This window comes from Primulina huaijiensis, unplaced genomic scaffold, assembly GCF_012295235.1.
Source record: "Primulina huaijiensis isolate GDHJ02 unplaced genomic scaffold, ASM1229523v2 scaffold3245, whole genome shotgun sequence".
NCBI lineage: Eukaryota > Viridiplantae > Streptophyta > Magnoliopsida > Lamiales > Gesneriaceae > Primulina > Primulina huaijiensis.
Genome location: NW_027357612.1, coordinates 102,883 through 123,608, shown reverse-complemented (window position 1 = coordinate 123,608; position 20,726 = coordinate 102,883). Strand labels below are relative to the sequence as shown.

Here is a 20,726-nt window from a genome sequence, read left to right as displayed (position 1 = left end):
TATATATATTTGATGTATTCTTTGCCTTGTAAAGTCCTATTTTGCAATGAAATCTTTATAATAACATTATGTTAGTGTATTTTTTAAGTTTAATCGATATTTTTCAAAATGTATTTTTTTTAAATAATAACTTTATCATATTAATATAGATAAAATATACTATAATATAATAAATATCATGTAAAAAATGTTGATTTAATGACGGATAAAAAGTTATAATATTAATTAATATATAATAGAATACGATTAATTATATTTAGAATAATCAAATTAGTGGCAAGCATATGACACTCTTCCAATACAGATGTCATTTTGGTAATTTCGCCAAATAGTTCCAGAAATTTCTTCTTCTATGTTATATACATTTCTCCCGAATCCAAAACCCTAGTGCTGTTTCTTTCTTTTGCCACCATTTCTTCTTGATTATCGTTCCTCGAGGAAAAACAATGGCGAAGCGCCTGTTACCACTCCTGAACCGCGTTTTAGTTGAAAAAATCACTCCTCCTTCAAAAACCAATGCGGGTATTCTTCTTCCTGAGAAGACATCTAAGGTAATTGCTCCACTTTACCCCTCTTCACATTTCCTTCTTTTTACGGTGTCTATTTTAGTTTTTTAATTTGTATTAAACTAAGTTTACTTCATTTGGTTTCTGGGTTTTGTCTGAATTAGAGAAACTCGGTTATAATTGTTGAGAAAATTAGAGCAACATGTCTGGTAATATAGACCAGGCTGAAATTGGGGAAATGGTAAGACAAAGAAGGAGATGAAAAAAAAACCAGAATAGAGGATAATGTTGCTTGTTTGGCTATTAAAAAAATAAACTGCAGATGCTTTGGTGAAGAAGTTTTTTTCCTTTTTCCTTAACTCTCTCCAGAACCCAAACATTTGTTTTCAGAATGAAGCTTTTTGTAGTTGTTGATTCCTAGATTTAATTACTGTATTTGCTGATATGATTTGTTTGATGATTCAGCTGAACTCTGGAAAAGTTGTGGCTGTTGGCCCCGGATGTCGTGATCTGGAAGGAAAGCTGATTCCCGTGAGTTTGAAGGAAGGAGATACTGTTTTGCTCCCGGAATACGGAGGAACTGAAGTGAAGCTTGGTGAAACAGCGTAAGTATTTTATCTCGGTTGATTCTTGTTTGATGGGGATCATGCATTGTAATTTTCTTGTCATGCGTTTTTCTTCTTGTTTTTGTTACCTCAACAAAGTGGTCAGCTTGTTTGTGCCACGGCTACTAGGTATATGAAACTAGTTTGGTATAAACTTGTTGACATTTTAACTGGAAAAAGCAGACTAAGCATTATATTTCAATTATTGTACCGCATTTGACAGCTCACCATCACACTGAATCTCGTATCTAATGAGTAATGACAGCGGTTCAAGTTAAATCTTTTTAAGCATCGAATTGGACATATTGATGTTTGATGTTTTCTGGAATGGAAGAGCTTTAACACAGATATAAGCATTGTTTTTCTTGAAACTAATAATTTTTGTTTTTTACCTGTTTTGATCGGTTGTATGGATGCCATTTGAGCTTGTTACAGTTGTGCTAGGCTGGTTGTGTGGAATGATTTCGCTGTTGATTTTTCAGGTATCATCTGTATCGAGATGAAGACATTCTGGGAACTCTGCACGAGTAATTCAGAATGTCACCATTAGGTTTCATCGCAGAGAAGCATACTTGTTTTAAATTTTATGTTAGTTACCATTTTGTCTGACAATGATTTCGATGGAGAATGGTGGATTATTTTGTGAAACAATTTTCCATTTTCATGAATTATAATACTATTGAACTGATTCTCATGAATTATAATACTATGGAACTGATTTTCGCAACAAAAATCCAATCCGGAGTGATGGCTGGTAAACTTCGGTTTGTATCATATGGAAATTTGAAAGTAAGCTGAAATCCGGGAAACCATACATTTAGATGCATGTCCTCTCCGGAACAAAGTCAATTAATGACAAATTTGTCGACTGACAAGTATTTATGGCGTCGCTATGGGTCTGTCTCGATGACAACTCTATTAACTCGAGGAAGTGGCAGGCCTCGAACAAATGAACCAAACAGAACCAGCGATCTCTTGGGTTGGGAATATGGTGCTTCATGAGAAGCTCCTCTTATTGTAGCAAATGACAAGAAGTCTCCATATATTTGCGTCCATCCACCAACCTGTAAAATTCCCAATAGTTCCCATTAAGTTGTTAAAACATGTGAGAGATCCATATTCTTTACGTGTCATTGTATGTTTTTCAAATCTGTTCTGTGGATTCAAGAATTGTAGAAAAGTGGGAGAAAATGGACGAGCATGGAGAAATATTTGGTAAAACTTCGTAGTTTCAAAACAAACAACACAAGCTTAACTCGCACGTGGTTGTATTCATATTCTTAATTTAATTTAATGGCATACTTAAGTTGAATCAACCTGTCTTCCCTCGAACCAGGCGCTGTATGACACCGTTGTGTTCAATCCCATTTCTTTTGCCAGGTTGTTAACCAGAGTCCGCGTTCCGGTTAGTGGGAGAACCGAATCTTGGTCGCCACTGAGAATTTTCCAACAAAAATAACCATTAGGTAACTGAAAGAAGAGGTGGAACGATTATAACTAACATTCAAAACTCACCTGTAAACTAAGACACGAATCTTGGACTTGACAAGAGAACCCAGAATACCGATTGTCGGCGTCTCCAGATCCTGGAAATAATAATGTAGAACACTGCCACCAAAGTATTGCATTGAAAGCGCAAATATTAAACGAAATCGTGGTTCTTTAGTCACTTCGATTCACGAAATGTAAATAAGGGTTAATAAAGTTTAGGATCTGGGCTTTGTGTAATTTGAGAGAAGATGAGATTTACTCGCTACAAATGCTCCACTTGTTGACTCCAATAAGGTTCGCATGGAAAGCTTTCTGCACATCTTTTCTGTTCAAGTACACGTCTGTTTCATCTTCTACGCACACATCAATCTTGGGTTCATCTTGCTGCTAACAACAATCCAACATAAAACCATTCTAGTTAAATTAACAACAATTTTTTTATAAAAAAAAATCGACTTTTTATGCAAAATACTTATCTTACAACAATTAATCCAAGAACACACTTGCAAAAACTAAATGATAAAAGAATGCAAGGAGGAGCAACGTGACAACATCACTCACCAGTTGATTTAGAACCTTGGATTGCCCGAGAACAGATGACAAACAGACATCGAGTGTAACATCGTAAGAATCGATGAATTTTCCGATCTCTGCAGAAACAAGTCTTATAACCCGAGAGCAGACAGGTGTAAGAGCTCCGTTCTGATACTGCCTTCTGATTTGTGAATAGTTGCAAACAAATGTAAATTCATGATATGCAGCATCAGATAACAGTCCATGTGACCACAAATATTCAGCCCTCGAGTTGAAATCAGTATTGAATTCAAGAAGTGGATTTCCTATCTGATAGTAATCGCAAGATAATCAAGAAGTCAGCTTAAATACTATAGTTCACCATTAAATTTTTCATGATTTCAACGAAATAATTGACGTATTTATCGTTATTACTCACGGCAATTCCTTTAAGATTGATCTCTGCTTTAGATTGTACAATGAGGTTGGCTAGTTGTGGAACATAATGCCCTGGTGAGAATCAACTTCTTTATTTCAAATTGAACTTACAAAAAGCAGCTTCATTTTTCATAAACATCCCTATCAAGAGAAACATACCAGCATAACTTTCCCCTGAGATGTAAAAATCTCTGTTCTTGTATTCCGGGAATTTATCGAACCAGTTTTCGAGGAAAACAAGGTTGTCTTTAGCTAAACAAGAGCAAACGTTCATTTAAAAGGACTCCTATACTTGTTCATTGCAAAATTAAAATGTCATCTGTTTTCTAGTAAACGGAACCTGTCATTTCGTCGTCCACAGATTTATAGTAGGATTTATTGGTAGAATAAGAGAAGCCAACCCCGGCAGGTGATTCCAAGTATATCATGTTTGCCTCTGTAAGTACACTTAAAAATATTCCATTAATTGCTAAGGGGTGTCAAAATTTTGGCAAATAAATCCGGAAAACACATTTTATATGCAATAAGTTGAAGAAAAAGCGTCACCCTTATTCCAGCTATAGTCATTTTTCACCAAAATGTTGCCACTTGGCTTAAAGGGTCCATGCTCACTGAAAGCCCCCGCTCCCAGAGATGAACATCCAGGCCCTGAAATATCAAAAAGATTGCATCTTATCAAATCCAAGAACGCCTATACCCGAAAATCGGATGCCTCGCACTCTCTCTATGAATGGATGTATGAAAAGTGTTTGGTAAAGTCGGCCAATTTGGTTTAATCATTTTTGTTAAACGGGCTACAGATACGACATGTTCACTTTTCACCGACTCTTTCTGCTTTTCCCATCACATTGATCAACTATTTTTCTGGGATCCACTCTGTTTTTCAAGAAACAAAAATGCACGCATCAAAACACAGACAGAGCGTAATTTACCTCCATTCAACCAAAGAACGAGAGGCTTTGAATCTGGCTCAGTTTCAGCCTCCACAAAGTAGTAAAAGAATGCTCTTTTCTGCACTTGATCAATGGTAATATAACCTGAATATTGCTGAAAATTAACCGTTGGTTGGCCGGGTAGAGTGACTATTTTATCAGCTTTTAAATAGGATTCTACAGCCCCCAAATACATCTGCAATGCACAGATGATTACAAAGATTGGCCATGGCTGCAGCTGAGACACCATGATTGTAACTGTGTGTGTTAGTGTGTTCACAGAAAGACGAGAAACAGGAAAAGGAGGACTGATTTGTGGTTTACATAATTACATTGCCTATGTGACATAACTCTATAATATATAGTTTAAATATCTTAATTGATAATTAAATGTGCCCAATGATTCGATATTGAATTTTGATTTTTGAGGCACTTTTTGTACTGTTGCAGATGGTGATATTATATGGAAAATTAGATACTTGTAACAAAAAAAATTAAATTTTTATTAACATTTTTTTTAAAAAAAGTTGAAAAAATAATAAGAATTACGTCATTTTATCCTCCACAATATATATTTGTAATCAAAAAAATTATAACTTTAAATTGGATTATTAATCACATATTTTTATTTAAAAAATATAATTTTGATTTTTAAAATAATTAAAATATAAAAATATTAAATTTTAAAAAAATAATTTTTTTTTTTAAATGAACAGCAGCCTCTGCTGTGGGTTTCCCCACAGCAGAGGATCCTGGCCCTAGTCTACTCTGCTCCACTGGCATCACTATTGAACTTTTGTGATATTTGAAAAAAAAAATACATAAATATTTCCCTTCATTCAAGTAAAGATATTTATATATATAAGATTCATATACATATTAACGTCTATAATCTGAATTTTGATTTGTTACGCAATTTGAAATTTTTATAAAAGAAACCAATATATTAAAATGTATAGATATTTAAAACTACGTGTGTTTAAAATTAATAATAATTTTCCTTTTTATTTTTCTCTTAAAACTTTTACTCATCTTAAAAAATGAAAAAACAAGAAAGTGGCAGTGGCCCTATTGCTTGGAACTTTATACACAGGTTTGAATCTGAATTTCGAAACGAGAGCCAGGAAAACAATAGAAAAGGCAATACGAGATTAAAAAATGAAAACAATACAACCTGTGCCCACTCATATCCATAAAATTTAATCATTCTTTATTAGAGATAATAATTGAATTGATGGCCAGTGATGAAAGATATATTGTTCGAACTAATTTTTTTTTTTAATTTCCTTGGGTGTAACATCGTCAACAAATTATTATTATTATTATTATTATTATTATTATTATTCTTGTGCGTGTGTAATACAAGTTTGGGGAGATGGGGACCAATGGAGTTATCTTATACGGGGAATGGATTTGCGTGTAAGTTTTGTGTTTGTATATTATCGGTCTTAGTTGTGGGTTTCGCTTGGCACATATCCATCTATCGACAAAAAACAATACTTTAATGATGACGCTATCGATATATGTAAGAAAAGAACAAAACCATTATCAAAAAAAAGACCAAGGAAAATGGATTGAAGGGTTCAAGTGGCTTTTTGCAATTCTAGATCTCGTGATAATTACTCTAGCATGCTCTTTTTTAATAATACTAATATACTAAACATGCTAAGAGGATATTAAACACACACACACATATATATATATATATATATAGTTTTTTACTGTTGTCCATCAACTGTGCTCACATTTGTGTTTATTTATGATGTAACACGCATCTATTAGATGTGATGGAGCATATCAAAATTTTAAATCTAATAATAAAATTTAATTATATATATATATATATATATAATAATGTTAGCTACGAAACATAGAATTTTTGTGTAGTATTTTGATTCAACTCTCCAATCATGTAGCATAAAGACCTTCATTGGTTTTTCAAAATCAAAATTTAAGTGGATGATTTTGGACCATTTTTTACAATTTCCTCTTGAAGAAGTATAGCATGTATTCATGTAAATACTGGAGGGCTCAGGGAACTTAAGGAACATGTAGTTATGGGGATTGGGGGTAACTAAAAGTACATCAAAGTAATAAAAAAAAAATTTAAAAAATATATATATATACACATATATATAAAGGGTATATTTGTAACTTTAATCAGGACTTCATCCAAATTTATTTAAAGCAGTATTTTATGGAGCGTTCTACTATAATAATAATAATAAAATTTTATTGGGGAAAAATTTTAAAAATAATTTTATTGATTTAACAAAGTGTTAGAGATGTAAGTTTATTAATTCAACGTCTCTTCCACTGACCAGGAGTGAAACAGGGGGGAGAGCCTTCCATCGAAGTGAATGGTATTCCTTTGCTATTCCTTCTTCTTTGTCATTTATTAACTAAATCATTTTTATCATTGTTTAATTTTAAGTATTTATGATTATTGTCTTGTATGACGATTGGGTTTAAGAATTTGATTGGTGTTGATTGTCGATGTTAGGGTTTGGGATTAGGGGGAGAGGTTAAATTCGCAACTTTTTTTATTTGTGTTTTATAATCTTTATAATGCTACTACCTATGTGTTTAGTTTCTAAGATTTAGGGATTTTGATTAAGAATTTGAAGGTTGTGTTCTTGAGCTAGACTTCCTTTATAATTTTTCAGTTTGCTTGTTGGAATGATTATACGACGATGTGAATATTGGAACTGCGGTGATTACGTCATTTTTTAAAAAAATTTGGCGTTATTTTTTTGAAGATACAATCTTCACAAGTAGCCAAACAACCCATATTGATTGGCTGAATAATTTGGGGGTTAGGGTTCGTAAATTTCTATTCATAGGTTAGATTTATGTTCTTCTATGATCTATCCACGGGTGAGCCAAAGATTTTGAATTCTTGCTGAAATTCGGTTTTTAAATCCTGCTTTACCTGTGAATAATGTCTTTAAATTTAGGTATTTCAATGGGTATGTTGTCCATATGCAATCGCCATGAATATATACTGGGGTTGAAAAGGGAAGATTTTGGGAGTATTCAAATTAAAGCTGCACCACTTATAATCAATTATAGCCACATTTCTCTTTCAGTTATAATTTGTTTCATGTGCCAAGTTGCGAAGCAATTGAATTTTCATCTTGTTGTTCTTTGCATTTAATGTAATGCACTGGCTCTCTGGGCTTGGCTGAACTGCTGCTGCTTTGCTTTTTTCCCACTTCTTTCTTGGAGATGATAACGTATGAGACGTAGTATCAATCATGTACCCAAATAAATCTTCTTTTTGTTATTTTTATTTCAATTTTTTGTTACCCTGATGAAAATTATATTTTTATGAAGAAAATGGACCCAGAAGCTGCACGAACTGCACGAGAGTCGCTGGACTTGGTGTTCCACATGTCGAACATTCTTGAAACTGGGCTCGATCGCCATACTCTATCAATTTTGATAGCGCTTTGTGAGATGGGTCTCAACCCGGAATCACTCGCTGCTGTACTCAAGGAGCATCACAGTGAATCACTAGCTCCCTCTTCCTCTACATCACCTCCTTAACCTTGTATCTGAACAAAAAATTTGTTTCTGGTAGTTCATCCAGTCACAAGGCCATTATTCACATCAACCATAAGCTGGTAACTGATCATCTCAGCGGTGTTTGTGCAAAAGGATTTGGAATGTGTTAATTTTTTAATACAGATATAGTTGAATAGTTTTGAGTGATCTCAAACCTGTATGTTTCAAACCAAATACCCTTAGGTTCCGCTTGGAAAGACGGATCTGATATGTGGTGATTTGAACGATGAATTTGAAATGGCAATCATCTTGTTTATATTTCAAATCCATTATAATTAACATTTTTTTTACATGGATGAGCAAGTTACGGATTTGAAATTCATCCAACTTAAATTGATCCGAACAATCACATTGATTTAAAATCCATATATTTAAAATTCATTTTTCAAATCTTTTTATCCAAGTATACNATTTAGATTTGTCTTTTCCATTTCGTGAAATATTCATTTATACATTGAATCGGGCTGAGGATTAATATTTTAAAAACAAAAGGATCAAGCTTTTGATAATGGCCCTTTTTATATTGGTCTAGTTTGACTTTGAAGCCCATCGAACACCGCTATGTAAGTTCAACAAAAGCAAAGAAATAAATCCAAGTATGTACGCAATCACATTTGACTTCGATTTTCAAATATCCGAGTATACAAGGATTAGTTTGATTGACCAACTACTTTTTTTTTAACTTTACCCTTCACTATTTTTCTTTTGCAGAATGGGATTTTTTATTTTTCTTTTTTAATATGCTTAGGTTAACCTATCGAAGCTACCGACTTTAAACCATTTCAATTATATATTTCTATTTTGGGAAAAAAAATGTACAAATAGGATGGTAAAATCTTTTGGTTTCATTAATTTTTATATATATCCTATATTTTATTTTATTTTATTTTATTTTAAAAAATAAAATAGTTGAGTGACTATTGAAATTGTTATGATGAGGTAGCACTTTCCCAAAAAAAGAAAAGAAAAGAAAAGGTGATCTCAAAACAGTTTAAAAAATACTTGTATTTTAGTTTTGGTTCCAAATGTCTCATTAATAAGAGTAATTGTTATAATTATATATATAACAAATCTAAAACATAAAATGCATTGTGATATCTTCAATAAATAAAAACTTTAATTTAGATCAATTTGTAGGCCTTGCCTTTGACTTGACTTTGAACAAACTCGATCCAAATCCAATTCAATGAATTTTGTGTTTCCATTCGTTAACACCAATAATAATAAGGTCTCAAACTCGAAACATAATCGAACATAAAAATTGGTTAGAATTAGTCGTTGATTGAACACATCTTAAAATATTAAACGTAACACAATGAAGATAAGTTGTGGAACAACTCGAAGTAGCAAAGAAATTAAGGTTTGATTTACAAGTCTACTATAAACGTTAACCTCCCTTTACATGTTTATCATGTTCTCCATACCAACTTTGTAGAAAGTTGATGAGTCAAATTCTCCAATGTTCTTATGTGCGACGGTCTCATGGGTCGTATTTTGTGAAACATATCTCTTATTTGGGTTATCCATAAAAAATATTACTTTTTATGCTAATAGTGTTATTTTTTATTGTGAATATCGGTAGGGTTGACCAGTCACATAGATAAAGATTCGTGAGACCGTCTTATAATAGACCTGATATTTTATTATTTGTAACTCTTGAATATCATTGTGTCACGAATTGACACTCACGATAGATAACACTTCATCGATACTCACATAGATGTGCACGGTGAGTGTTTAACTTTTATATATATATATATATGTGACGGGTTTTGGTGCGGGAGCTTATAGTTCCAAATGCAACAAAGCGGATAAAAACCAATTTGAACGTAAATTTTTTAAATTTATTTTTCTAAGGTAAAAAAATTGACCGGTTTGATCATCAGACTATCAAACTTTTAATTATTTAATATCAATAATATTATATCTAGCATAAAATTTATTTATTTTATTAAAAATTATAATTTAATTTATATTAGACAGGTCAGATTGCCACAAGAGACGTCTGATTTGTTTGAAAGTCAACTAAAAAAAATAAATGAAAATAAAGAATTATTTTGGGAACATTTTTATTTAATACAAATGATCAAATATTAGCTCGAATGGGGACAAAAAAAAAAAGGATAAGAATTGGGGAATTTGGAATACAATCATACATCATAAAATTGTCAGAGAAAAAGGTATTGACAATTTTTAATAAAAAAAGATACGATTAGGATGAGACTGAGTCGCCCATTGCCTCTGTGTTGTTTGCGTAGAATTTCAAATAGATTTCTTTGTTCAAAAACGTGTCCCTTGTTTTATGGCCAATACTGCCCTTTAATGTCACCATCAACACCAACCATTTGCTGCGAATTCTTTTTATTTTCAAACAGCAGTAATAACCCTATTCGAAGCTCCGTATATAATCCATATTGTATTTACTATGAAATTAGTTAAGAGGAAATAACAAATTTAATTTTGTTACAAAAAACAAAATTTTTTTAAAATTATATATATATGTCAGTCGTAGTTGCAAATGTGATCCTAAGCTTTAAAAATAAATTTTTTTTATTACTTTATTTTAAAAGAACGGATAAAGATTGATGCAGGATAAAGAGTGGGTCTCACGATACAGAGAGAGGGAGGGAGGGAGGGAGGGAGATGGATGTCTGTCTACTTGCTTCGTTTCACCGCCAAATTGCCACCGAGTTAATTAATAGCGTGCTGCTTCACAAACACGACTTACACGCCATGATTACACGTGAAATGCGACTCATTTAAACATGACCAACGACACTCTGTTCACCAGACGTGTGTTCTTTAACTAATTTAAATAGGAAACGATTTTGTACAAAAATTAATTTTCATGTGAAAAATAAATTTTCTATCGTCAAACTCATTGTATCTTTCACGATAAATTAAAAATAAATAAATAAATAAAAACTAGTGAAGTTGAATTTGGAGAGGAAAAAGTTCAATCGAAAATTTACAACATAAGGTTTTCGGTAACTTATTAAATTTAAATATTCAAATAATCATGCCTGTCTCTAGCTAGAATTAATTTTAAAACAATTAATTAATATTATATCTGTTTGATACCCAAATCTAAAACAAACAAGTTTCCAATTCACAAAAAAAATTCGGAAATTTATATGAATGCCGTTAAAAAAAAAAACTATTAATTCCTGATCATAAATTTCTGCTTTTATAGTTACTTACATTTCTCAAACAGATTTTAAGAAGCAGGGCAAAATATTGTTTTGTCAAATACATGAGCTCTAAGCTGCTGCAAACAAATTTAAAAACCAAAAATTCTTGTAAGACGGACTTATGAGTTAATTTTGTGAAACATATTATCTATTTGTGTCATTTTTAAAAAATATTATGTTTTATGTCAAAAATAAATTATTTTTATTGTAAATATATAATGATTGACTTGTTTCATGAATAAATAGCAATAAGACCGTCTCACAAAAAACTTACTTAATTTTTTTTGTTAAGAACCGTTCGCACGGATCTAAAATAAGGTAAAAAATTGTGTGAGACGGTCTCACGGGTCGTATTTTGTGAGACTGATCTCTTATTTGGGTCATTCATGAAAAGTATTACTTTTTATGCTAGGAGTATTATTTTTTATTGTGGATATCGGTAGGATTGACCCGTCTCACAGATAAATATTCGTGAAATCGTCTCACAAGATACTTACTCAGAAAATAATATGGGTAGAACAATAAATATTGACTTATTTTTGGAAATTTTTTAGACTTATTTATGGAACTCTTTTTCGTCTGTAAAATATAAAAGTCACGTAGGTGTCCATTTATCGTCCCTTGTAATCTAAATTTACTGGTAGATCGGTGACACCGCGTCACCCAGCCGAAAATGTCCNAATTAAAATACTTTGTGTCAGATTAGCTATTACGATTATAAGCCATCTGCAAAAACTTCACACTCTTTTCCACAATAAAAATCAGTAAAATGAAAGTTTTTTACCATCGAGATTTCGTGACCTAACGATTCAACATTTTTTCGATATAATTTTTTATTATAATTATTTATAAATTCGAAGACGTATTCGAAGTTCAAACTTTTCAATAAAATTAAATATGAAATAATAATTTCAAGATTTGATACCACACTATTTTAAGGATCATAATTAGAAAAAAAAACAAACAAACAAACTTTCATAACTGTTAAAAAAGGAAGAATGAGAAGGAGATGAATGAAAAATATATATTAAAAAAATAGGAACATGCTAAATAAATGAACATGTTCAAGTGAATGAGTTAGCAGGTAATGAGTCAGTGAACTCTATGAAGTTCCAAATAATAATTACAATTTTTTTTTTACATTTACTTGCTTTACTACCAAATCTCACACACTTTAATAATAAATTAATATTTTCTCCCTCGCTTTAATTTAATTTATTTCTAATTTATTTAAATTTAATTTCCTCATACAATTACTTATTTTAATAATTCTTCCTAAAAATATATTATAGATAGTATAATTGTGTGCCAAGTAGCTATTATTATAAAATAAAAACTCATTAGAGCAAGTAATCTTGATTCTTTCAAGTGTGTCAAAAATTTATCTATTAAATAATTATTCAGGATTTTTAATTATAAAATACATTTTTTCCCTAAATTATCTCGTTATATTTCGTATTATTTTTATATCTGACTACAAATTTATATCCAAATTCATTCGAGAAGATTATAATCGTAGGTTGCCAAAATTATTATGTAACTGTTAACGGCCAATCTGTACAAAATAAAATATTAGAATATCATTTAAAATCTTATAATTTTATATATGATCACTCTAAAGTCTATTTACGGATAATATAATAGAAAAAAAATTTAAAACTAATCTCATCATGATTTGAAACACAAACACCACTCTTCAAAACAGTTGAGATTGTAAGTTAAAAAAGTCTAATTTTATGTTGTATTTTAATATTATATATATCATAATATAATATTAACTCAGACACCCCATGTGATAATTGTAATTATAATTAATATAAAAAGCAGTCACGAGATTAAAAGTAAAAATAACTTAAATGAAAATAAATCAAATTTTTATGATAACTGATTGGATCAGTTTCAGATTTATTAGATTTAAAGTATAACTCAATCCAAAACCGGAACTAATTATATTATTTAAGGATCGAATCATATTAAATCGAACCAAATTAAGATCAATTCTGGTTTTATTCAAATCCAACCATGCTTAATTATTTATATGCCTCGTTAAATAAATAGCTACTTATTTTTCGACGTTGTTACAACTAAAATCACATTTATTAATTATTATATTTTACGTATAATAAAAGGTCTCCCTTTTTCTCTGTGAAACATCCTCCTGTATGGTATTTGAGATAGAGATAAGAGATATAGAGAGAGATTATCTCTCATTAATTTTTTTCACAATTTTAATCTCTTCTGAATTCTCTTCTGAATTCTCCCCAATCCTCACAAAACTTTCCTCTCAATTTCGCCAGTGGAATGCGTTGAATTCTTTTACCATCACACTTCACAATAACGTTTCTGGATTATTTACTTTTGTCTTCGTCTGTTGTTTAGAGAATCTCCCTGGCCTGGATAGCTTACAGATTTATTTATAATTTTTTCCCACTTATTTTTCCATTTTTCTTCTTGTACTCGATTCCTGTTTATGAATCCGATCATCGGCTGAGGGTCGGGTTTTTTTTTCTTTTTCTTTATCGTATATAAGAGGTTCCCATCAAAATTCTTGGGCCGGAGCCGATAAAAAAGGAACATAACTTTTCAGATTTTGCGTTGAAAAATCCGAATATTTTGATATCTGGGTCTCATTAAGATTAAATTTCCTTCCCTCAACTGTGATAAAAAACTCGTCTTTTTTTTTTGTTTATCTGGCCATTGATTAAAATTCCCATTTGACAAGGCCTCGGGAATTGAATTTTTGTCATGGCCAACAGTTCAGTGATTCTTGATAAGTGGAGGGAGTATTTCAGGAGGGCTAATTGTGATATCTTTAGTATAATCGAGCAAGCAATCATGGTTGCGGCCTCTGATTGCCCCTACGACTTCAAATTAAACAGGGATCGAATTGCTGAGATGCTATTCACATGTAAAGTTACCAAATGTTTTGGTTGCGATAAAATTGAATTGGCTGTTCCAAATGTAAAGGGTGCTGAAAACAGTGGGGATAAGCGTAAAAGTCTGATTGAGGCTGGAGGGAGTAAAGATTCAAAAGAAAGCAAGGTGAATAGCTGCGTAGATCACAGGGAGATAATAGAGATGAATGCGAATCAAGTTAGTAATTACAGCTACGGGGAAGCTGAAGCTTTGAATGATGAGATTGATGAGGAGTCTCAGTTATATGAGGAGGTCATGAGGATGAAGGAAATTCTTGAGAACAATGAAGAAGAGGTTTGATTTTGTTTCTGAATTATTGTTTTTCGTCAAGATGCTTTTTTGTTGATGATTCATTTACTTTTAGCTGTAATCTTTTGCTTGTTCTTGGATTGACCAAGATATCTTCTGGTATGTGATATTTATTCTAAATTTTGTGCCCAAATGAATTGATACATTAATACCTTTGTTATGGTAGAATTTAAAAGTGTGTTTGCTTATTGATTGTTTGGTTAGGCTATCTCGTTTGATCGTTGCCTCTCTTGTTTCTTGACAGTCTGATTTGTTATTGTTTGATTCCCTGAGGAGGCTTCAGCTTCTGCCTTTGTCTGTGGAGATTCTTAAGGTTTGACTGGAACTATTGCCGGCTATAGATAATCGCCTTTCGAGTTCTTTCAGAATTATCTATTCTTTCTATTCTTATCACATTTTACTAGTGCTGTCTTAACTTTCTTGTTTCTACTTCAGGCTACCGAGGTTGGAAAATGTGTTAATGCTCTACGGAAGCATAGATCTAAGGAAATTCGGATTCTGGCTAGGACTTTAGTTGGGTAGGTGCTGTTTGCTCTACTGTTATTGAGATGTTTGATGCTTAACTTGGTTGGATTGATATGATACTAGATTGCTGTGATGTATGTATATTTATTTACTTTATTCGTGTTTCATGATTGTGGAGTGTGGACTGTACTAATTAGTCCCAAGTCTTTCAGATTGCATTTTATTTCTTGTTCATGTTTGTCGAAATTTTAACTTGGATCTGCGATTTGAGCATATGGAAAAGTTTGAGTGTTCCCTTTTATGTCTTTTTTACCATTAATGAGTTTGAAATATCTTGTATTTTATATGATAAAATCTCTTTTGCTTACTGCCTACTCTCATTGTTTCGAAACTCAGGGATTGGACGGTTATGGTTGATGCCTGGTTTAGTTCTGCGGAAGCCATTGCAGGTAGCAACTTGAAGAAGTTTCTACCACTCATTGCATCTAGAATTTTCTTTTCACGTCTTGTTTTGAACTAGTAAATTATTTGTCTCGAAGGTGCAGAAGTAGCGACTGAGTCTGTGAAAACTTCTGTCGTCGAAGAAGAGGAAGAAGGTCTTCCATCTCCTCCACTAGATGAAGGAGCTTTCTTTGCCACTCCTTCTTCGATGGAGCTTTCACAGGTGTCGTGTCTTCTCTTTGTTTATTAGAAAATGTTCCAAAGTATGGACGTTTTCGTTGTGGACTGACAGATCTTTCTTTATGTTACATTGTTCCTCGGTTGCGACTGGTACAGTTCTTTGATGGCATGGATGATGATGGAAGTAAGTTTCTTTGTTCGGTTTTGCTATTCAGTTCTTTAATTGAATTCCCCGCGACAAAGTGAACTAAAGAGGTTCATGATTTTTAATGGGAATGTTATTTCAGATCCAAGAAACAGTGAGACATTCAACAAAAACAGACAGAATGGCAGAAGACCGAGACTTGAGAAGCCCGGAATTCCCATGTTTAAGCTTCTGAATCTTGATGATTCAAGGGCTGCTGCAAAAGACAGAAAGGATGAAAAAACGAGAAATCAAGAACCTAAGTTGATTAAACAACCAAACAGGCCTGGCAGTACCGAATCGGGACTGGGCAGAACAAAACCAGACAAAGACGAGATCCAAAAGAAACCAATGCAACCTCAACAAAAGATGGTATTTCAGATAGACTTATGATCATTATCGTGTCCTGGTGATTCTGATCTTCATCTTACTGCGTTAATCTTTTTGTTATTCACCAGAAGTTGAGTGACAATGAGGACTCAATTCAGATGAAACTGGAGGTCACAAAGCGGAAACTTCATGAGGGTTATCAAGCAGCAGAAAATGGTTAGCTTCCCCTACTTTGAGCCACATGATTTTATCATTTTCGTAACTTATTCCATCATCTTGTACTTGTCAACAGCCAAGAAACAGAGAACAATACAACTCATGGAGATACACGAGCTCCCAAAGCAGAATCTTGCACAGAGGAGTCAGAACACCAGACCTGGTAGCCACAACAGGCAACATTGGGCAAACGGGCGGCGGTGAATCGCTGAATCTAATCCAAAATTCATCATCTTTCTTACACCTCCACCCATAACATGCTTAAGTGTACCACTAACTGTCTGATCATATGGTTTCGAGTTGCTTATGAACTGTATACTTTGAGTGATCGATCGGAAGAGCAGGCTTTTGCTGTGTTGATAAAACTAGCCATCACAGCAGAAACCTTATGGTCGAACTTTTGAAGAGAATAACGACGAGTTGGAGTTAGTCATCGAGTCTAGGCCTTTTTACCCCTAACTTTATTTGCACGTAATCAAGTGCATTTTATATGGTTACAATGCCAATTTTACATTAAAACATTTGAAATTTAAAAAATTATCGAAAAAGATTTATACTTATTTTAGTTGTTGAGGTTATGCATACTTGTCTTACTTTTAACAGCCATATCGTATTTTATATGATAGAAAGTTGCAAGTTAGATTATTTTGCAAGTTAAAACCATGTTGCATTTGTATGTCTTTTGTGGAATTTCTTTGAAATTTTCCTGTTTTGTGTGCATATATTATCAGAAAAATAGATAGTTAANTATATATATGTGTGTGTGTGTCTATATATATAACTAAAAATTAAATTTTTAAAAGGGTGGTGAAATATTATACAATTACATGTAAATTATTTAGAAAATATTTAAGAGCATATGAAATTTAAATGAGGTCCCCTACTTTTCCAATTCTACGCGTATCATATTGACCAGTTCCACTCCCATTTTGAATCAATTCACTGGACCCGCACGCGTCCACACGTACAACTCGACTTTTATTTTTCCTAAGATAAATTACTTTAATTTTCATTATATGTATATTGTATATATCATTTATTATATAACATGTTTTAGATAAAATTTTAATAAGAATATTATTTTTGAACGTGATGAAAGTGGATTTAGATAATAGTTTAACTAAATTGTAAATAATGTAGATATATAGTATGTATTTCCTGAAAATTAATATGTTTTTGGTAATGAAATTTGGTGGACCATTCCCTTTATTATAAGAAATGAAGAAGGTCCCATGATTTGATGCTTCATACTCAAAAATAATAATTATGACTCATAAATAAATTAAATAAGCGTGACATAATATTTTGAAATAAAATAATAGTATTTATCTAATGCTAAAAATATAGCAAAATGATATGAAAAAGTGTGTGGCATTGGCAATTGGCATTGAATTATTTGATTCTCATTTTGTTGCATTTGAGATTCCAATTGATAAGATTGTATTCCTATTCTTTTATTCTCACCCAATCAATTAGTTGTCCCCAATCTCTAAATAGTGATTCCATATAAAAATATATAGTAATTGAAAATTTGAATCCCATCACTTATTACATTCAGGGTGGGTCTCATGTGAGACCGTCTCACGGATCATAATCTGTGAGACGGGTCAACCCTACCCATATTCACAATATAAAGTAATACTCTTAGCATAAAAAGTAATACTTTTTCATGGATGACCCAGATAAGATATCCGTCTCACAAATACGACCAGTGAGACCGTCTCACACAAGTTTTTGCCTTGCATTGAATAGGACTCTTGTGAGACGGTCTCACGAATATTTATCTGTGAGACGGGTCAATCCTACCGATATTCACAATAAAAAATAATACTATTAGTATAAAAAGTAATAATTTTTCATGGATGATNGAGATTCCAATTGATAAGATTGTATTCCTATTCTTTTATTCTCACCAAATCAATTAGTTGTCCCCAATCTCTAAATAGTGATTCCATAGAAAAATATATAGTAATTTAATTTTGAGTAGGTCTATTATGAGACGGTCTCACGAATCTTTATCTGTGAGCCGGTCAACTCTAACGATATTTACAATAAAAAGTAATACTCTTAGCATAAAAAGTAATGTTTTTTCATGGATGAATCAAATAAGAGATCCGTCTTACAAAATATGACCCAAGAGATCGTCTCACACAATTTTTTACCTTGAAATTTTGAATCCCATCACTTATTCTGGAATTTCGAATTTGAAAATTGGCATTTCGTTGATTTTATAAAACATAACAAATAACATGTTCACTCTCTGAAGTGTGTGTGTGTGTGTGTAAAAGAAATAATAACATGAATTGATACTCGCTTATTATTTTGATATAAAATACATTTTTATTTGTTTGGAATCATTCCAATCGATTAAACCAAATTTTACATAAATTAATAAATGAAAATTCGTGAGGTTGGCAATATCGACTGATTCTCAAAACCATGCTTTTTCAATGAAATTGACCCAAATGTTCGTCCTAAATAATTCAGAGGAGGAAATTGTAAAAAAAAATCGCATCAATTAGTTATTCAATGACTTAGTCCTTAGCCTCTCCCATCCGGAATCAGTAAATATTTGAAAATTGAACATACGACTTCGATTAATTTTCACCACATCCAAAAATAATTAAACTAATAAATAAGCTTCGAATTGATTAAAATCTTGGAGAGAAATGTCTATTAATTATTTAGACAACGTGTTTTGTAAAATACCATACAAATATCAATAAAAATGAGGGGGAAAAACATGCACGGCTCCTATATATCTCCATTTGACGACAAATATATAAGTTGAGGTAGCTTGATTTTCTTTGTAAACATTACCCAAATATTAGGTAACCCTAGTTTGAAATAATTAGGGAACTTGTAAAATTAGAATTCGCTATTTGAATCCAACAAATTAATTGATCCCACAAATTCTCTTTCCTACTTAATTTTTTTTAAAAAAAAATATGTATATGTAACGTTGATTTAAAAAGTATAATATTTACAAAAAGCGTGATTACATTTGTTAGACACCTTATTTTGTTATTATTTTTCATAAAAATAATAATAGTATAAGAACGGGGTTTTTATATATTAAAATTATTTATAATAATTATATCATAATAATGTAGTGTCCTATAGTATACAATATAATAGTAAATTTTAAATTGAAAAAAAAAATTAATTATAAGATCACTAGTTTTAAAAGTGCATATTACATTTAAAACACGCTAAAAAAGATAAGTATATTATGTTAATCAAAAAAATTATTATGAGACGATGTCATGAGACAATTTTATAAGATGAATCTTTTATTTGAGTCACTCGTGAAAAAAATATTACTTTTTATTGTAAATATAGACATAGTTGACTAATTTCACGAGTAAAAATCCGTAAAACTGTATCACAAAAGAACTACTTTTAATCACGAAAACTCTTTAAGACAGTCTCATTGATTAATTGTGTAAGACATGTCTTCTATCTAGGTTACTAATGAAAAATATTATTTTTTATTGTAAATATGAGCATAGTTGACTCATCTCACAAATAAAAATATGTAAAATCGTCTTACAAGATACCAACTCTTATATCAATGAGTAGGTCTCTTGTGAGACGGTCTCACGAATTTTTATTTGTGAGACGGGTCAACTCTACTAATAAAAATTCGTGAGACAGGTCAACTTTACTAATATTTATAATAAAAAGTAATACTCTTAGCATAAAAAGTAATATTTTTTCATGGACAACCCAAAATAAAAATCTGTCTCACAAAATACGACTCGTGAGACCGTCTCACATAAATTTTTACCTATATTAATATGCCTCTCTTCCGATATAGTATAACAGGTAGTATGCATACAGATTATTAACTATGGTTTAACTTCAAAGTACCTATTAATTTGTATTATGATCGGTCATTCAAATTTTTATATTACAACGAGGGGTAGTCAAACTCACTTATCTGTGTGTTGGAAGAAGTTTACGTCATTGAGTACCTCATCAGTCATTCAATTTAAATAGTTATTGCGATCGATTCTCTACTGGAGAAATTTTCAAATATTTCGCCTCATTATTTATTTATTTATTTATTTTTGGTTTGAGAAATCAATAAAACCGTATGATGAAATTTTAAGTTGACAATGTGAATTGGGAAAAAAAATTTGGAATGAGTGAGTGAGTGAGATGGTGTCAACAAATTAAAATGAGATGCATGCGAAAAATTTTGTAGGTGTCAAACAAGTTGAATGAAGTTGACAAGCTACCTAGTCCACACAATAAATGACCAAATTTTAAAATCTGTTATAAAATTAATACAAAATGATAGAAGAGTGAAAAATGAGTTCGAGAATGATTCAGAACTATTTTATTCATAAATAAAAACTCTTATATATAAGATATAATGATATAATATAAATTTATAGATAGAAAGATTGATATATTTATCTTAAGAGTAAGTTTCT

The 20,726-nt window shown here is 31.5% G+C and overlaps 4 protein-coding genes across 8 annotated transcripts; 3 read left to right on the top strand and 1 right to left on the bottom strand.

Annotated features, from left to right (window-relative positions):
• Window positions 1-347: 347 nt before the first annotated feature.
• Window positions 348-1,809, top strand: LOC140968148 (10 kDa chaperonin, mitochondrial-like). The gene is made up of 3 exons (XM_073429012.1): window positions 348-551; window positions 972-1,111; window positions 1,594-1,809. Exons 1-3 carry the CDS (start codon window positions 447-449, stop codon window positions 1,640-1,642), a joined length of 294 nt encoding a protein of 97 aa, XP_073285113.1. The 5' UTR covers window positions 348-446; the 3' UTR covers window positions 1,643-1,809.
• Window positions 1,810-1,995: 186 nt separating this feature from the next.
• LOC140968147 (serine carboxypeptidase-like 45) lies at window positions 1,996-4,829 on the bottom strand. Of its 2 annotated transcripts, none has more exons than XM_073429010.1 (10): window positions 4,486-4,829; window positions 4,100-4,201; window positions 3,894-3,989; window positions 3,713-3,805; window positions 3,555-3,625; window positions 3,164-3,445; window positions 2,862-2,989; window positions 2,627-2,719; window positions 2,429-2,546; window positions 1,996-2,175 (listed from the first exon to the last, which is right to left on the bottom strand). In XM_073429010.1, the coding sequence occupies exons 1-10, from the start codon at window positions 4,733-4,735 to the stop codon at window positions 2,002-2,004; spliced, it is 1,407 nt and encodes a 468-aa protein (XP_073285111.1). In that variant the 5' UTR covers window positions 4,736-4,829; the 3' UTR covers window positions 1,996-2,001. The 2 variants fall into 2 exon arrangements, with proteins under 2 accessions (XP_073285111.1, XP_073285112.1); XM_073429011.1 differs by having other exon boundaries at window positions 2,862-2,986; window positions 4,486-4,828.
• A 1,874-nt stretch (window positions 4,830-6,703) lies between these two features.
• LOC140968093 (mitotic-spindle organizing protein 1B-like) lies at window positions 6,704-8,344 on the top strand. Of its 3 annotated transcripts, none has more exons than XR_012173698.1 (2): window positions 6,704-6,841; window positions 7,822-8,344. XR_012173698.1 is itself a non-coding variant. In XM_073428935.1 (2 exons), the coding sequence occupies exon 2, from the start codon at window positions 7,825-7,827 to the stop codon at window positions 8,032-8,034; it is 210 nt and encodes a 69-aa protein (XP_073285036.1). In that variant the 5' UTR covers window positions 6,882-7,721; window positions 7,822-7,824; the 3' UTR covers window positions 8,035-8,344. The 3 variants fall into 3 exon arrangements, 1 of the variants encoding a protein (XP_073285036.1); XR_012173697.1 differs by having other exon boundaries at window positions 6,704-6,848; XM_073428935.1 differs by lacking the exon at window positions 6,704-6,841 and adding an exon at window positions 6,882-7,721.
• Window positions 8,345-13,410: 5,066 nt separating this feature from the next.
• Window positions 13,411-16,844, top strand: LOC140968125 (probable mediator of RNA polymerase II transcription subunit 26b). Of its 2 annotated transcripts, none has more exons than XM_073428981.1 (9): window positions 13,411-14,453; window positions 14,713-14,781; window positions 14,904-14,986; window positions 15,330-15,382; window positions 15,479-15,597; window positions 15,711-15,738; window positions 15,842-16,110; window positions 16,197-16,284; window positions 16,361-16,844. In XM_073428981.1, exons 1-9 carry the CDS (start codon window positions 13,989-13,991, stop codon window positions 16,486-16,488), a joined length of 1,302 nt encoding a protein of 433 aa, XP_073285082.1. In that variant the 5' UTR covers window positions 13,411-13,988; the 3' UTR covers window positions 16,489-16,844. The 2 variants fall into 2 exon arrangements, with proteins under 2 accessions (XP_073285082.1, XP_073285081.1); XM_073428980.1 differs by having other exon boundaries at window positions 13,412-14,453; window positions 15,473-15,597.
• The last annotated feature ends 3,882 nt before the right edge of the window (window positions 16,845-20,726 follow it).

Bases quoted from the DNA above. Each gene is read 5' to 3' on its own strand.
- LOC140968125 (XM_073428980.1), top strand. From the start codon at position 13,989: ATGGCCAACAGTTCAGTGATTCTTGATAAGTGGAGGGAGTATTTCAGG. The intron at 14,454-14,712 runs GTTTGATTTTGT...GTTTCTTGACAG, and splicing joins TTGAGAACAATGAAGAAGAG to TCTGATTTGTTATTGTTTGA. The intron at 16,285-16,360 runs GTTAGCTTCCCC...ACTTGTCAACAG, and splicing joins TTATCAAGCAGCAGAAAATG to CCAAGAAACAGAGAACAATA.
- LOC140968093 (XM_073428935.1), top strand. From the start codon at position 7,825: ATGGACCCAGAAGCTGCACGAACTGCACGAGAGTCGCTGGACTTGGTG.
- LOC140968147 (XM_073429010.1), bottom strand. From the start codon at position 4,735: ATGGTGTCTCAGCTGCAGCCATGGCCAATCTTTGTAATCATCTGTGCA. The intron at 3,446-3,554 runs GTGAGTAATAAC...GATTACTATCAG, and splicing joins TCAATCTTAAAGGAATTGCC to ATAGGAAATCCACTTCTTGA. The intron at 2,990-3,163 runs GTGAGTGATGTT...GATTGTTGTTAG, and splicing joins CCAAGGTTCTAAATCAACTG to CAGCAAGATGAACCCAAGAT.
- LOC140968148 (XM_073429012.1), top strand. From the start codon at position 447: ATGGCGAAGCGCCTGTTACCACTCCTGAACCGCGTTTTAGTTGAAAAA. The intron at 552-971 runs GTAATTGCTCCA...TTGATGATTCAG, and splicing joins TTCCTGAGAAGACATCTAAG to CTGAACTCTGGAAAAGTTGT. The intron at 1,112-1,593 runs GTAAGTATTTTA...TTGATTTTTCAG, and splicing joins GTGAAGCTTGGTGAAACAGC to GTATCATCTGTATCGAGATG.